Source organism: Borostomias antarcticus (assembly GCF_949987555.1).
Source record: "Borostomias antarcticus genome assembly, chromosome: 2".
Lineage (NCBI taxonomy): Eukaryota > Metazoa > Chordata > Actinopteri > Stomiiformes > Stomiidae > Borostomias > Borostomias antarcticus.
The window spans coordinates 41,184,441-41,201,157 of record NC_140235.1 but is presented as its reverse complement, the minus strand read 5'-3'; the positions used below and the strand labels follow the sequence as shown (position 1 = coordinate 41,201,157).

Below are 16,717 nucleotides of genomic sequence, written 5' to 3'. Positions count from 1 at the left end.
ACCCGCTCTACCAACTGAGCTACAGCCGCCCCTGTAGATTGTGTGCGTCTCGTTGTGTTGTCTACCTGTCTCGTCCCCGTAGTGTCCCCTGTGGAGACCTGACTGCATGTTGTACACGTCTATGTGTCCTGAGGACAGAGCCACCACTGCAAAGTGACCACAGGACGTGATGTCCACCGCCTGGAGAGACACGAGAGACAAGACAAGCAGGTTTAAATACACAGCAAGGCCTGATTTAGTAGGATAGGATCACACCCTGGGATTATTAATCATTGTGAAGCACACGCACTTACTCTCTCTAACACACACACACACACACACACACACACACACACACACACAGACACACACAAACACACACACACACACACACACACACACACACACACACACACACACCTTTGGATAGCAGACACGAGCAGTATCTGACAGGATCACACTGGGATAATTAGTCATTGTGGAGCACACACTCACTTACTCTCACACACACACACTATCTCACACACACACACACTATCTCACACACACACACACACACTTACTCTCACACACACACACACACACACTTACTCTCACACACACACTCCCTCTCTCTCTCTTTCACACACACACACACACACACACACACACACACGCACACACACGCACACAAACACACTTACTCTCGCACACTCACTCACTCATGCAGGGCGCGGTATCTCCTGGCCCCTGTAAGAGGTATCTCCTGACCCCTGTAAGCGGTATCTCCTGACCCCTGTAAGCGGTATCTCCTGGCCCCTGTAAGCGGTATCTCCTGACCCCTGTAAGCGGTATCTCCTGACCCCTGTAAGCGGTATCTCCTGACCCCTGTAAGCGGTATCTCCTGACCCCTGTAAGCGGTATCTCCTGACCCCTGTAAGCGGTACCTCCTGACCCCTGTAAGCGGTACCTCCTGACCCCTGTAAGCGGTATCTCCGGGCCCCTGTAAGCGGTATCTCCTGGTCTCTGTACTCACGGTGGCGTGGACATGCAGGGCGCGGTATCTCCTGACCCCTGTAAGCGGTATCTCCTTCCCTGTACTCACGGTGGCGTGGACATGCAGGGCGCGGTATCTCCTGACCCCTGTAAGCGGTATCTCCTGGCCCCTGTACTCACGGTGGCGTGGACATGCATGGCGCGGTATCTCCTGGCCCCTGTAAGCGGTATCTCCGGGCCCCTGTAAGCGGTATCTCCTGACCCCTGTAAGCGGTATCTCCTGACCCCTGTAAGCGGTATCTCCTGACCCCTGTAAGCGGTATCTCCTGGCCCCTGTAAGCGGTATCTCCTGACCCCTGTAAGCGGTATCTCCTGACCCCTGTAAGCGGTATCTCCTGACCCCTGTAAGCGGTATCTCCTGCCCTGTACTCACGGTGGCGTGGACGTGCAGGGCGGGGTATCTCCTGGTCTCTGTACTCACGGTGGCGTGGACATGCAGGGCGCGGTTCTTGTTGAATCTCTCCGGCTCCAGCTTGTGAGCTCCCATGGTGCAACGCTGGTAGTTCCAGGTGGTGGTGGCCAGGTAACCTCGGTGGCACGCCACTATGCTGTCCCAGTCACACTGACGAGCGCTCTCTGCAACACACACACGCGCGCATTCACACACACACACACACACACACACACACGCAAACATACACACACACAAACACACGCAAACATACACACACGTGCATACACACATGCAAACATACACACGCAAACATACACGCAAACATACAAACACACAAACACGCGCACACACACACACACACACACATGCATGCATACACACACATACACACACACAATTTAGACTGATCCATTAAAGTAACATCACCAGGCTCAAATGAATGGAACACATTCAACGTCTCTGCATTAAAGGGGCCTTAAAGGACTCTCTCCTGTTTTCATGTGTTAAAGGGATCTTCTCTCCTGTTTTCATGTATTAAAGGGATCTTCTCTCCTGTTTTCATGTATTAAAGGGATCTTCTCTCCTGTTTTCATGTATTAAAGGGGTCTTCTCTCCTGTTTTCATGTATTAAAGGGGCGTTCTCTCCTGTTTTCATGTATTAAAGGGGCGTTCTCTCCTGTTTTCATGTATTAAAGGGGTCTTCTCTCCTGTTTTCATGTATTAAAGGGGCGTTCTCTCCTGTTTTCATGTATTAAAGGGATCCTCTCTCCTGTTTTTATGTATTAAAGGGGCGTTCTCTCCTGTTTTCATGTATTAAAGGGATCTTCTCTCCTGTTTTCATGTATTAAAGGGGCGTTCTCTCCTGTTTTCATGTATTAAAGGGATCTTCTCTCCTGTTTTTATGTATTAAAGGGGCGTTCTCTCCTGTTTTCATGTATTAAAGGGATCTTCTCTCCTGTTTTCATGTATTAAAGGGGTCTTCTCTCTGTTTTCATGTATTAAAGGGGCGTTCTCTCTGTTTTCATGTATTAAAGGGATCTTCTCTCCTGTTTTTATGTATTAAAGGGGCGTTCTCTCCTGTTTTCATGTATTAAAGGGGCGTTCTCTCCTGTTTTCATGTATTAAAGGGATCTTCTCTCCTGTTTTCATGTATTAAAGGGATCTTCTCTCCTGTTTTCATGTATTAAAGGGATCTTCTCTCCTGTTTTCATGTATTAAAGGGATCTTCTCTCCTGTTTTCATGTATTAAAGGGGGTTTCTCTCCTGTTTTCATGTATTAAAGGGATCTTCTCTCCTGTTTTCATGTATTAAAGGGGCGTTCTCTCCTGTTTTCATGTATTAAAGGGGTCTTCTCTCCGTTTTCATGTATTAAAGGGATCTTCTCTCCGTTTTCATGTATTAAAGGGGTCTTCTCTCTGTTTTCATGTATTAAAGGGATCTTCTCTCCTGTTTTCATGTATTAAAGGGGCGTTCTCTCCTGTTTTCATGTATTAAAGGGATCTTCTCTCCTGTTTTCATGTATTAAAGGGATCTTCTCTCTGTTTTCATGTATTAAAGGGGCGTTCTCTCCTGTTTTCATGTATTAAAGGGGCGTTCTCTCTGTTTTCATGTATTAAAGGGATCTTCTCTCCTGTTTTCATGTATTAAAGGGGCGTTCTCTCCTGTTTTCATGTATTAAAGGGGTCTTCTCTGCTGTTTTCATGTATTAAAGGGATCTTCTCTCCTGTTTTCATGTATTAAAGGGGTCTTCTCTCCTGTTTTCATGTATTAAATGGTTATTCTCTCCTGTTTTCATGTATTAAAGGGATCTTCTCTCTGTTTTCATGTATTAAAGGGGCGTTCTCTCCTGTTTTCATGTATTAAAGGGATCTTCTCTCCTGTTTTCATGTATTAAAGGGGCGTTCTCTCCTGTTTTCATGTATTAAATGGTTATTCTCTCCTGTTTTCATGTATTAAAGGGATCTTCTCTCTGTTTTCATGTATTAAAGGGGTCTTCTCTGTTTTCATGTATTAAAGGGGCGTTCTCTCCTGTTTTCATGTATTAAAGGGGCGTTCTCTCCTGTTTTCATGTATTAAAGGGATCTTATCTCCTGTTTTCATGTGTTAAAGGGATCTTCTCTCCTGTTTTCATGTATTAAAGGGATCTTCTCTCCTGTTTTCATGTATTAAAGGGATCTTCTCTCCTGTTTTCATGTATTAAAGGGGTCTTCTCTCCTGTTTTCATGTATTAAAGGGGCGTTCTCTCCTGTTTTCATGTATTAAAGGGGCGTTCTCTCCTGTTTTCATGTATTAAAGGGGTCTTCTCTCCTGTTTTCATGTATTAAAGGGGCGTTCTCTCCTGTTTTCATGTATTAAAGGGATCCTCTCTCCTGTTTTTATGTATTAAAGGGGCGTTCTCTCCTGTTTTCATGTATTAAAGGGATCTTCTCTCCTGTTTTCATGTATTAAAGGGGCGTTCTCTCCTGTTTTCATGTATTAAAGGGATCTTCTCTCCTGTTTTTATGTATTAAAGGGGCGTTCTCTCCTGTTTTCATGTATTAAAGGGATCTTCTCTCCTGTTTTCATGTATTAAAGGGGTCTTCTCTCTGTTTTCATGTATTAAAGGGGCGTTCTCTCTGTTTTCATGTATTAAAGGGATCTTCTCTCCTGTTTTTATGTATTAAAGGGGCGTTCTCTCCTGTTTTCATGTATTAAAGGGGCGTTCTCTCCTGTTTTCATGTATTAAAGGGATCTTCTCTCCTGTTTTCATGTATTAAAGGGATCTTCTCTCCTGTTTTCATGTATTAAAGGGATCTTCTCTCCTGTTTTCATGTATTAAAGGGATCTTCTCTCCTGTTTTCATGTATTAAAGGGGGTTTCTCTCCTGTTTTCATGTATTAAAGGGATCTTCTCTCCTGTTTTCATGTATTAAAGGGGCGTTCTCTCCTGTTTTCATGTATTAAAGGGGTCTTCTCTCCGTTTTCATGTATTAAAGGGATCTTCTCTCCGTTTTCATGTATTAAAGGGGTCTTCTCTCTGTTTTCATGTATTAAAGGGATCTTCTCTCCTGTTTTCATGTATTAAAGGGGCGTTCTCCTGTTTTCATGTATTAAAGGGATCTTCTCTCTGTTTTCATGTATTAAAGGGGCGTTCTCTCCTGTTTTCATGTATTAAAGGGGCGTTCTCTCTGTTTTCATGTATTAAAGGGGCGTTCTCTCCTGTTTTCATGTATTAAAGGGGTCTTCTCTGCTGTTTTCATGTATTAAAGGGATCTTCTCTCCTGTTTTCATGTATTAAAGGGGTCTTCTCTCCTGTTTTCATGTATTAAATGGTTATTCTCTCCTGTTTTCATGTATTAAAGGGATCTTCTCTCTGTTTTCATGTATTAAAGGGGCGTTCTCTCCTGTTTTCATGTATTAAAGGGATCTTCTCTCCTGTTTTCATGTATTAAAGGGGCGTTCTCTCCTGTTTTCATGTATTAAATGGTTATTCTCTCCTGTTTTCATGTATTAAAGGGATCTTCTCTCTGTTTTCATGTATTAAAGGGGTCTTCTCTGTTTTCATGTATTAAAGGGGCGTTCTCTCCTGTTTTCATGTATTAAAGGGGCGTTCTCTCCTGTTTTCATGTATTAAAGGGATCTTATCTCTGTTTTCATGTATTAAAGGGATCTTCTCTCCTGTTTTCATGTATTAAAGGGGTCTTCTCTCCTGTTTTCATGTATTAAATGGTTATTCTCTCCTGTTTTCATGTATTAAAGGGATCTTCTCTCTGTTTTCATGTATTAAAGGGGCGTTCTCTCCTGTTTTCATGTATTAAAGGGATCTTCTCTCCTGTTTTCATGTATTAAAGGGGCGTTCTCTCCTGTTTTCATGTATTAAATGGTTATTCTCTCCTGTTTTCATGTATTAAAGGGATCTTCTCTCTGTTTTCATGTATTAAAGGGGTCTTCTCTGTTTTCATGTATTAAAGGGGCGTTCTCTCCTGTTTTCATGTATTAAAGGGGCGTTCTCTCCTGTTTTCATGTATTAAAGGGGTCTTCTCTCCTGTTTTCATGTAGACTTTAACATGTTCCCTAAAAATCCAGGATCTGAGGTTAAATGATTTTCCGACGCACCTGAGGAGAAGGTGGTGATGGGAGGAAGTTTCAGAGCGTCGTATCCCAAGCCTTTCTTCTTAGACTTCTTCTTGTTGATCGAACCTAGACACGATTTAGTCGTATGAAAATTAGTTAAACTTTTAAATGTATTTTCTTTCCGTACTTATAAAATGCACTGTTACTCATTCCACAAAAAGAGGAGGGTCTCACCGTGGCCCAAGCTCTTGTTGAACCTCTCGTGAACGGTGGAGAATGACTGAAGAGTTCCGTCTTGACCTTAACGCACCAGAACAAGAGCGTGAGAGAGTTCCGCTTCAAGATCAACTTCCTTTTATTCATCACACGTTATGACCGGTGTTCAGTCACAGTGAAACGCTGCTGCTGGCTCCTAGATCACGCTACAGATAAACTTGAATACTCAATTACAAATGACACATTTACAAAGTTACAAATTTACAAAAATTACAATTTTACACATTAACACAAAACACAATAAGTACCCTTTCTATAAGTATGAAATTAAGCTGGGATGGGAGAGATATCAGTCTGGATGGGCTATGTAAATGGTAAATGGACTACACTTATATAACGCTTTTCCACCTTAGTGGCACTCAAAGCGCTTTACAATGGCCTCTCATTCACCCATTCACACACACATTCACACACCAATGGCGGTAGCTGCCATGCAAGGTGCTAACCTGCTCATTGGGAGCAATTTGGGGTTTAGTGTCTTTTCTCAAGGACACTTCGACATGTGGACAGTCGGAGCTGGGATTCGAACCGCTGACCCTTCGATCACTGAACGACCCGCTCTACCAACTGAGCTACAGCCGCCCCATACATGCTATATATGGATATGAATAATAAATGAATAATAACCTGGGGGGGTGAGTTATGTTCATTCTATAGCTGTAATAAACAGACCCGGGGGGTGATAGAGTCATTCAGGAGCCGGAGGGCTTGTGGGAAGAAGCTCTTATATCACTTCCCTTCGATGGTGACTGATGTGGTCCAGGGCTGCTTCACAGTGCGTCAGACCAGACTTGCTAATCGAGGTCAACGGATAACGATCTAGACAGGTGGGATGATCTGATCCTAGATCAGTATAAAGGCCTTCCCCAGCCCCTCTCCTACCAGCACTGAGGATGTGGTGATCTGATCCTAGATCAGTATAAAGGCCCTCCCCAGCCCCTCTCCTACCAGCACTGAGGTTGTGGTGATCTGATCCTAGATCAGTATAAAGGCCCTCCTACCAGCACTGAGGATGTGGTGATCTGATCCTAGATCAGTATAAAGGCCCTCCTACCGGCGCTGAGGATGTGGTGATCTGATCCTAGATCAGTATAAAGGCCCCTCCTACCGGCGCTGAGGATGTGGTGATCTGATCCTAGATCAGTATAAAGGCCCTCCTACCGGCGCTGAGGATGTGGTGATCTGATCCTAGATCAGTATAAAGGCCCCTCCTATGGCGCTGAGGATGTGGTGATCTGATCCTAGATCAGTATAAAGGCCCTCCTACCAGCGCTGAGGATGTGGTGGCCGTTCTGTCCGTGGTGTTGGATCTTGGTGGGCGGGGCGCTGTGTCCAAGGCGACTCCGGAGCAGCCGACCTCCCCCCCCCGCCGTGTCGAAGATCCAGACCTGAGGACGGGTCAGTAATCGGGTCAGTAATCGGGTCAGTTAGTCTGCAGACGCACGCTTCACACACACGCAGTCTTACTCGTCGTAAACGTTCCGGCGATCTACCGGGAACAGACCTATTAACATCCCGGGAATGTTCCGGTAGACGCTAGCGTGTGAACAAAAGACGGAACGCTGACGGATAAGAGGAGGACGTTTTTTCGATGACGCGTCCGACCACCTCGGTTACACTCACCCCCCTAAACTCACTCACCCCCCTAAACTCACGCCCCTAAACTCACCCCCCTAAACTCACCCCCCTAAACTCACGCCCCTAAACTCACTCACGCCCCTAAACTCACCCCATGCTGCAGCGCCCCCAGCTGGCCGAGCTGAGCTCTCGTCCTCATCGCACTCACAGAGCATTGCTGTATGGAGGCCATTCACTGATGGTCAGACCAACGGTTGGTCAGACAGGCCTAGTGTGTGAGCCCACTAACTGACCCTAAGACAGGCCTAGTGTGTGAGTGAGCCCTCTAACTGACCCTAAGACAGGTCTAGTGTGTGAGTGAGCACACTAACTGACCCTAAGACAGGCCTAGTGTGTGAGTGAGCCTACTAACTGACCCTAAGACAGGCCTAGTGTGTGAGTGAGCCCACTAACTGACCCTAAGACAGGTCTAGTATGTGAGTGAGCCCTCTGACTGACCCTAAGACAGGCCTAGTGTGTGAGTGAGCCCTCTAACTGACCCTAGGACAGGTCTAGTGTGTGAGTGAGCCCACTAACTGACCCTAAGACAGGCCTAGTGTGTGAGTGAGCCCACTAACTGACCCTAAGACAGGCCTAGTGTGTGACTGAGCCCACTGACTGACCCTGAGACAGGCCTAGTGTGTGAGTGAGCCCTCTGACTGACCCTAAGACAGGTCTAGTGTGTGAGTGAGCCCACTAACTGACCCTAAGACAGGTCTAGTATGTGAGTGAGCCCACTAACTGACCCTAAGACAGGTCTAGTGTGTGAGTGAGCCCGCTAACTGACCCCAAGACAGGTCTAGTGTGTGAGTGAGCCCTCTGACTGACCCTAAGACAGGTCTAGTATGTGAGTGAGCCCACTAACTGACCCTAAGACAGGTCTAGTGTGTGAGTGAGCCCGCTAACTGACCCCAAGACAGGTCTAGTGTGTGAGTGAGCCCGCTAACTGACCCTAAGACAGGTCTAGTGTGTGAGTGAGCACACTAACTGACCCTAAGACAGGTCTAGTGTGTGAGCGAGCCCTCTGACTGACCCTAAGACAGGTCTAGTGTGTGAGTGAGCCCTCTAACTGACCCTAAGACAGGTCTAGTGTGTGAGTGAGCCCACTAACTGACCCTAAGACAGGTCTAGTATGTGAGTGAGCCCTCTAACTGACCCTAAGACAGGTCTAGTGTGTGAGTGAGCCCACTAACTGACCCTAAGACAGGCCTAGTGTGTGAGTGAGCCCACTAACTGACCCCAAGACAGGCCTAGTGTGTGAGTGAGCCCTCTAACTGACCCTAAGACAGGTCTAGTGTGTGAGTGAGCCCTCTAACTGACCCTAGGACAGGTCTAGTGTGTGAGTGAGCCCTCTGACTGACCCTAGGACAGGTCTAGTGTGTGAGTGAGCCCACTAACTGACCCTAAGACAGGTCTAGTGTGTGAGTGAGCCCACTAACTGACCCTGAGACAGGTCTAGTGTGTGAGTGAGCCCTCTGACTGACCCTAAGACAGGTCTAGTATGTGAGTGAGCCCACTAACTGACCCTAGGACAGGTCTAGTGTGTGAGTGAGCCCACTAACTGACCCTAAGACAGGTCTAGTGTGTGAGTGAGCCCACTAACTGACCCCAAGACAGGTCTAGTATGTGAGTGAGTCCACTAACTGACCCTAAGACAGGTCTAGTGTGTGAGTGAGCCCTCTAACTGACCCCAAGACAGGTCTAGTGTGTGAGTGAGCCCACTAACTGACCCTAAGACAGGTCTAGTGTGTGAGTGAGCCCACTAACTGACCCTAAGACAGGCCTAGTGTGTGATGACCCTCTGACTGACCCTAAGACAGGTCTAGTGTGTGAGTGAGCCTACTAACTGACCCTAAGACAGGTCTAGTGTGTGAGTGAGCCCACTAACTGACCCTAGGACAGGTCTAGTGTGTGAGTGAGCCCTCTAACTGACCCTAAGACAGGTCTAGTGTGTGAGTGAGCCCGCTAACTGACCCCGAGACAGGTGACAGGTCTAGTGTGTGAGAGAGCCCACTAACTGACCCTAGGACAGGTCTAGTGTGTGAGTGAGCCTACTAACTGACCCTAAGACAGGTCTAGTGTGTGAGTGAGCCCACTAACTGACCCTAAGACAGGTCTAGTGTGTGAGTGAGCCCTCTAACTGACCCTAAGACAGGTCTAGTGTGTGAGTGAGCCCACTAACTGACCCTAAGACAGGTCTAGTGTGTGATGACCCTCTGACTGACCCTAAGACAGGTCTAGTGTGTGACTGAGCCCTCTGACTGACTCTAAGACAGGTCTAGTGTGTGACTGAGCCCACTAACTGACCCTAAGACAGGTCTAGTGTGTGACTGAGCCCACTAACTGACCCTAAGACAGGCCTAGTGTGTGAGTGAGCCCACTAACTGACCCTAGGACAGGTCTAGTGTGTGAGTGACCCTCTGACTGACCCTGATGGCGTTGTCCGCCCCGTTGGTGAGGAGGAGGGGCTCGCCGTGGAGGAAGGTGAGTCCGGCGATGGCCGTGGTGTGGGCGTCCCTCATCTGACACACCAGCTTCTTCTCCTCCAGGTCCCACAGACCGATGTGTCCCGCCGGACTCCCGGCCGCCATCACCGGGTAACCATCTGGGACGGGGACACCACAGAGAGGACAGACAGGTTTAAACAGGGAGAGGACAGAGAAGACAGACAGGTTTAAACAGGGAGAGGACAGAGAAGAGAGACAGGTTTAAACAGGGAGAGGACAGAGAGGACAGACAGGTTTAAACATGGAGACCACAGAGAAGACAGACAGGTTTAAACAGGTTTAAATACAACAGACAGGTTTAAAACAGGTTTAAATACAACAATCTGTTCACTGACAAAAGCTCTGGTCAAAGCCTTAAAGTCACTAATCTAGACTCCCTCATTTGAACTGACTAGGATTAGGATGGAGGAGGAACCGATCCTGGAGGAACATCTACTCCAGCTGTGGAGCGATGGAGGAGGAACCGATCCTGGAGGAACCTCTACTCCAGCTGGGCCAGAGGAAGGCCAGCTCACCTGTTCTGAAGGACAAGGCGGTGACCGGACCCCAGTCCTGCTGGAACTTCATCAGGGACTCGTCAAACTTGATGTTGTGGACGACGACCTGGCCGGACGCCAGACCCACCCCCACCACGTCCACAGCTGGGCTCTGAGGGGGGGCAGGGGGAGAAGGGAGGGGGGAGCAGGGAGGGAGGGAGAGGAGGAGAGAGCAGGGAGGGGGAGAGAGGGGAGAAGAGGGAGGGGGAGAGAGGAGGAGAGAGGGGAGGACAGGGAGGGGGAGAGAGGAGGAGAGAGGGGAGAAGAGGGAGGAGGAGAGACGGGAGAAGAGGGAGGGGGAGAGAGGAGGAGAGAGGGGAGAAGAGGGAGGGGGAGAGAGGAGGAGAGAGGGGAGAAGAGGGAGGGGGAGAGAGGAGGAGAGAGGGGAGAAGAGGGAGGAGGAGAGAGGGGAGAGCAGGGAGGGGGAGAGAGGAAGAGAGAGGGGAGAAGAGGGAGGAGGAGAGAGGGGAGAGCAGGGAGGGGGAGAGAGGAAGAGAGAGGGGAGAAGAGGGAGGGGGAGAGAGGAGGAGAGGACAGGGAGGGGGAGAGAGCGCAGAGCTGATTCAATGGTTTGTAAATGGGTCCATACAGCCTAGGTCTTTCAGAATGGACCCGTTAACATCAGTGTGCCGAGGTTTCCTGAGGTCTGCTTGAATAAGACGCTCATTACGAACACCAGGCGTGTCGGTCGTCACATTCACACTGTCACTAGCGGGAACAGTGAGTCTGAGTCATTCAGCCGGTGGGAACAGGGAGATAAAACCAACGAACCTGCTGCAATGCTGTGACAGCCGAGTCCCACCCAGGGAAGGTGTACAGGAGCTTACTGGGAAACGAGAAGCAAATGAATATGGATAGCATGTGACCAAATAATCATCCATAAGGGCATTCCTTGAAAGTAAATATTTAAGCAATAAACCACAAGAGGCCGTGTGTTATAGTGATTTTATAACAGCTAGGGGGCGTTGTTAGGCACGACGCAAAGCGGAGTAAAACCCCCCTAGCTGTTATAAAATCACTATAACACACGGCCTCGAGTGGTTTATTGCTTTTATACAACGGTTACTACAGGTATTAGTGTAAAATAGACACACATCAATGTCAAATATTAACATTTATTCAAAACGAAGCATCATTCCCTCAATTCCGCCGAGCAAAATAGTTCCCCTAACAAAAGGGTTGCCAAGCAACAACAACAACTACAATGCATTGGATCAAATGGGAGGCGCATTAATACTGAAAATGGAATGATATGCGGTCCCAGGTGTGTGTTACAAAGTATTTTAACACGGCTTCCAACCAATCAGAATCAAGAACCAGAACTAACCGTTGTATAAACCGCAATATATCTAAATATAATGCACTACTTCACAGTTCTGTCACTAGCTGAACCACCTCCACCGACATGACGCGTCGGTCATTTGGTGAGAAGAGGAAGTTCATGACCGTACTTGGATTTGACGTTCCAGAGCTGGAGGCCGCCTTGGCTGCTTCCGAAAAGGATCTTGTTCAGGTAGGTGCTCGGGTGCATCACGGCCGACACGTCAAACGAGGATTTGTCGAACTCTATGCGCAGGTACTCCTCTAGGGGGCGGAACAGGAAACAGGAAGAAGATTTACTCCAGGCACATCTAAACACAGCTTTGATAACAGACTTAAAGGAGTAACAAAGGGAAAATGCATGTTTAGCCCTGTTTTAAGGTTACTTATGATCATATACAATGGTTCAGATCAAAACGTTGACAAAACTAGCACTTTTGAGAAAGTCTGACAATTACCCCCTCAGTGAGCTTCTTGTCTTTGAAATCGAGTTTAACATGTTTTTAGATGATTTTTCAAGGTGCCCACCCACATCCATTGTATGACCAAAACGGTGGTAGAGCAATTATCAGACTTTCTCAAAAGTGCTAGTTTTGTCAACGTTTTGATCTGAACCATTGTATATGATCATAAGTAACCTTAAAACAGGGCTAAACATGCATTTTCCCTTTACTACTCCTTTAAATCTACTATTAATGGTACATAAAGGCCTTCAGTCCACATTTCCCTCTGAGTTACTTTCTCACCTGATAGAAACCAAAGATCATTCAAACAAACTAATTCATTATAGTCACTGTAGTTGACTATGTCTACTACAAAGAAATCAAGTAACATTTCATATTTAAAATGTTGAAAGGTCTCAACACTTCTCTTCTACTGAACACCAACCCTCTGACTCCACGTCCCAGATGATGACCGTGTCGTCGTGGTCGACGGAGATCACGTGGTCCCCGAACGGCAGCAGCAGGTGGACGCCGGCTCCGTGGCCCACGTAGGTGTGAACCACCTGGGAAGACAACAACAACAACGTTAAAACAACATAGACAGCAGGACATGGCTATTCTGTTCTGATCAGTCTGTAAACGTTCAGCTGTGTAGCTTGTAAACTCGCTGGAGCTGAGCGTTGCTTCTTTAGTTTCCTCAAGCGGTTATTTGAAAGCAGGCAGGAAAATAAAGTTGTTTCTTCCCACTATTGACGCATTAGAGGGTGTGATATATCTCCATTGCCAGTGGTATCCTGGCGAAATATCCGTGGTATAGTCCAGTCTATGGCCGCAGCACAACCAGTGGTATATTGGCGAGAGCGGGTCCAATCCTTACCAGCGTGAGTCACGCAGCTCTGCTTGTAAAACCAGCAAAGAAACCTTCCTCTGGTCTACTCTGGTTTAGACATGAATAGGCTATATATGAACGTACATAAAGTAGTCTAATTATTTATTTAAGTTCATCACATCATGCCACACAGTAATTTTCTTGGGTTGTTTATTTTTCAATGGCAAATATCCGTTAATCCATTCTGTTAATAACAATGTTCTACTACTAAAACTGATACAGGCTATTAGGCCAGCCTTCTCTTCTTCAATTAAACAAGATAAATCACATTGATATCTGTATTAGTAATAATCTGTAAAGAGACAGGCTGATATTGTTTTGCACTGGCAAACAAAAGACACAGCGAGTGACCTACGCAGCGACTGCTAATTGGCTGACTGAATGGTTGGGAAGCCCCGTTTTAGACTAGTCTAATTCATTTTAATGAACAATATGTCTATAGAATTGAAAATTTAGGGGGGGTACGTTCCGGAAATGACATAAAAGGTGTTATCAGCTCGAGTAGGAAGCATACGTCACGGATGGATCAAAGAGCAGATGGTTAATATCACCCTGTCACCAGAATTATATAGCTTTAGTTACCTCTTTGTTCCTGGCAAATGCTGTCACGTTTTTCCCATTGGCCACATAGGTCAGCATTCGGTCAGCTGCCAGGTAAGAGATGTCCTCGGGAAGAGCATTACCTACACACACACAGCATCTGAGCTTGGGTAGAGCATTACCTACACACACACAGCATCTGAGCTGGGGTAGAGCATCACCTACACACACACAGCATCTGAGCTTGGGTAGAGCATTACCTACACACACACAGCATCTGAGCTCGGTAGAGCATTACCTACACACAAACACAGAATCTGAGTGTGCGTAGAGCATTACCTACACACACACACAGCATCTGAGCTGGGGTAGAGCATTACCTACACACACACACACAGCATCTGAGCTCAGGTAGAGCATTACCTACACACACACACAGCATCTGAGCTCGGGAAGGGCATTACCTACACACACACACAGCATCTGAGCTGGGGTAGAGCATTACCTACACACAAACACAGCATCTGAGCTGGGGTAGAGCATTACCTACACACACACACAGCATCTGAGCTCGGTAGAGCATTACCTACACACACACACAGCATCTGAGCTCGGTAGAGCATTACCTACACACACACAGCATCTGAGATACACACAAACACAGCATCTGAGCTCAGGTAGAGCATTACCTACACACAAACACAGCATCTGAGCTGGGGTAGAGCATTACCTACACAAACACAGCATCTGAGCTCAGGTAGAGCATTACCTACACAAACACAGCATCTGAGCTTGGGTAGAGCATTACCTACACAAACACAGCATCTGAGCTGGGGTAGAGCATTACCTACACACACACACAGCATCTGAGCTCGGGTAGAGCATTACCTACACACACACACAGCATCTGAGCTCGGGTAGAGCATTACCTACACACACACACAGCATCTGAGCCCGGGTAGAGCATTATCTACACACACACACAGCATCTGAGCTCAGGTAGAGCATTACCTACACACACACACAGCATCTGAGCTGGGGTAGAGCATTACCTACACACACACACAGCATCTGAGCTGGGGTAGAGCATTACCTACACACAAACACAGCATCTGAGCTGGGGTAGAGCATTATCTACACACAAACACAGCATCTGAGATCCACATCCTTGTGCTTCATGTAAACAGGCCAATAAATACACTTTCCGGAGATGCTATACTTACTGACAGCAACGATTCCAAGTTTCTTGACCTGCAACATCACAAACAGTTGATATTAACAGCATTATAAAAACTGGGAGTCAGTAGGCTTACTACAAAACTACGGAAGAGCATTAGGGCCAACAGCAGAGGGTTGTTTTGTTTAAGATTCTGAGTTTAAAGTCAGTAATTCTGGGGGTTTTCTCAGAAATTCTGAGTTTTTTTCTCAGAAATTCTGACTTTAATCTCAGAAGTTTTTTCTGACTTTTTTTCTCAGAAATTCTGAGTTTTAATTCAGAAATTCTGACTTTAAACTCAGAAGCTTAAAAAAATAATAAACTCAGTTGTTGGCCCTAATGCTCTTCCGTACAAAACAGTTTGAAGTTTTAATGTTTGGTTCAAATGTGAGCCACGTCTAAGATAGCTGGCTCATTGCTGCAGACTGGCAGATACCAGGTATGTAGAGGAATGCAATTCACATTGACACCCTCACAACCTCTACTGGATTTACATATGACAACTAAATATGACAACTAGACAGTCTTGCACTCACATTGTATGAATGTAAACAGTCTTGCACTCACATTATATGAATGTAAACAGTCATATTTATATATATATACTCACATTATATGTATGTAAACAGTTCCCGACCGCTGTCACCACGTAGAACTCCCGGTGCTTCTTATGGAAGCGCACCACGTGTGAGAGGTGGTTAGAATACAGTCCTAAAGCCCTGAAACCCGAGAATATCACACTCCCCTTCCTACTGCCTTCTGACATGGCTCTGGTATGGTACTACTACACCTTTAGACGAGTCTGGTAGATATGGAATGCAGCAAAGAAAACTGAATAGTCAAGAGATCCTGACTCGCTTTACTACGCTTTCATTGCAACCACATTGTGTGTAACATTGGAACGGGTCTAGTAACAAGGGCTTTGCTCATTGGTTCCGCAAGTATAATGGTTCCGCATTTCAGAAAACTATAACCTGGAGCAGAGTCAAATATTACTTACTATATTTTTTGATTCAGAACGAATCAATATTTAATCTCATATATATATGTCCTGGAGTAAAATACCATGTTACAAGATCATGAATGAAGATGTTTATTGCATCATGAGAGCTCACAGTGAACACATAAATAAGATCTTATTTGAACAGTCAAAGAAATAAAAACACAAACAAAAAACAAACATAAAAGTATGCAAAAATACAGTGAGAAAAATTATAAAACAACAACAACAGAAAAAAACAGTTTTACATCCAATTTATCATGATTCATCACATTTGACACTGAAATTGAACATATATTTAAATATTCTCTTCATGCAGTAGAAGAAAAGTTTGTAGGTTGAAAGATGAACCAACATTGGAAGAACCTGCACGGTTTTCTGTGTAGTTGTTTGACCTTTTTTCTGCCCTCACATCCTGCGCCCTGTGAAAATGAGACCACAGTTACAACTTCAGTTACCTAGAAGGTTCACTTCTGTTGTAGCTACGCCTCAAACATATACACACCAAAATAACACATATACAGACTAAAATAACACATATACAAACCAAAATAACACATATACACACCAAAATAACACATATACACACCAAAATAAAACATATACACACCAAAATAACACTTATACACACCAAAATAATACATATACACACCAAAATATGAGCATGGAAATCATGTAGCCATACAAGCAGACAGCACACTGGCATGTACTTTCTGTCCAATCAATGGACAAAATAATAGACTAAAGATATATATATATAAATATATAAGAGAGAGAGAGAGAGAGAGAGACACAGAGAGAGAGAGAGAGATAGAGAGAGAGAGAGAGAGAGAGAGAGAGAATAAAGAGAAGGTTCAAGGTGTCCTTGCTTCTCACCTCAGCTGAGCGCGTCAGTTTACACTGTAACTCCTCC

The 16,717-nt window shown here is 45.8% G+C and overlaps 1 protein-coding gene across 1 annotated transcript in view; it reads right to left on the bottom strand.

Annotated features, from left to right (window-relative positions):
* Window positions 1–15,671, bottom strand: part of wdr36 (WD repeat domain 36) — a 25,532-nt gene extending 9,861 nt beyond the window's left edge. The window contains exons 1-13 of the mRNA XM_084456596.1: window positions 15,415–15,671; window positions 14,812–14,839; window positions 13,631–13,731; window positions 12,605–12,722; window positions 11,848–11,980; window positions 11,168–11,222; window positions 10,376–10,508; window positions 9,783–9,958; window positions 7,004–7,124; window positions 5,695–5,760; window positions 5,503–5,586; window positions 1,436–1,590; window positions 66–180 (exon numbers count right to left, since the gene is read on the bottom strand). Of these exons, the coding sequence (XP_084312722.1) occupies window positions 66–180; window positions 1,436–1,590; window positions 5,503–5,586; window positions 5,695–5,760; window positions 7,004–7,124; window positions 9,783–9,958; window positions 10,376–10,508; window positions 11,168–11,222; window positions 11,848–11,980; window positions 12,605–12,722; window positions 13,631–13,731; window positions 14,812–14,839; window positions 15,415–15,570 (1,441 nt within the window). The 5' untranslated portion in view covers window positions 15,571–15,671. The remainder of the gene's footprint in view (window positions 1–65; window positions 181–1,435; window positions 1,591–5,502; window positions 5,587–5,694; window positions 5,761–7,003; window positions 7,125–9,782; window positions 9,959–10,375; window positions 10,509–11,167; window positions 11,223–11,847; window positions 11,981–12,604; window positions 12,723–13,630; window positions 13,732–14,811; window positions 14,840–15,414) is intronic.
* Between the last annotated feature and the right edge of the window lie 1,046 nt (window positions 15,672–16,717).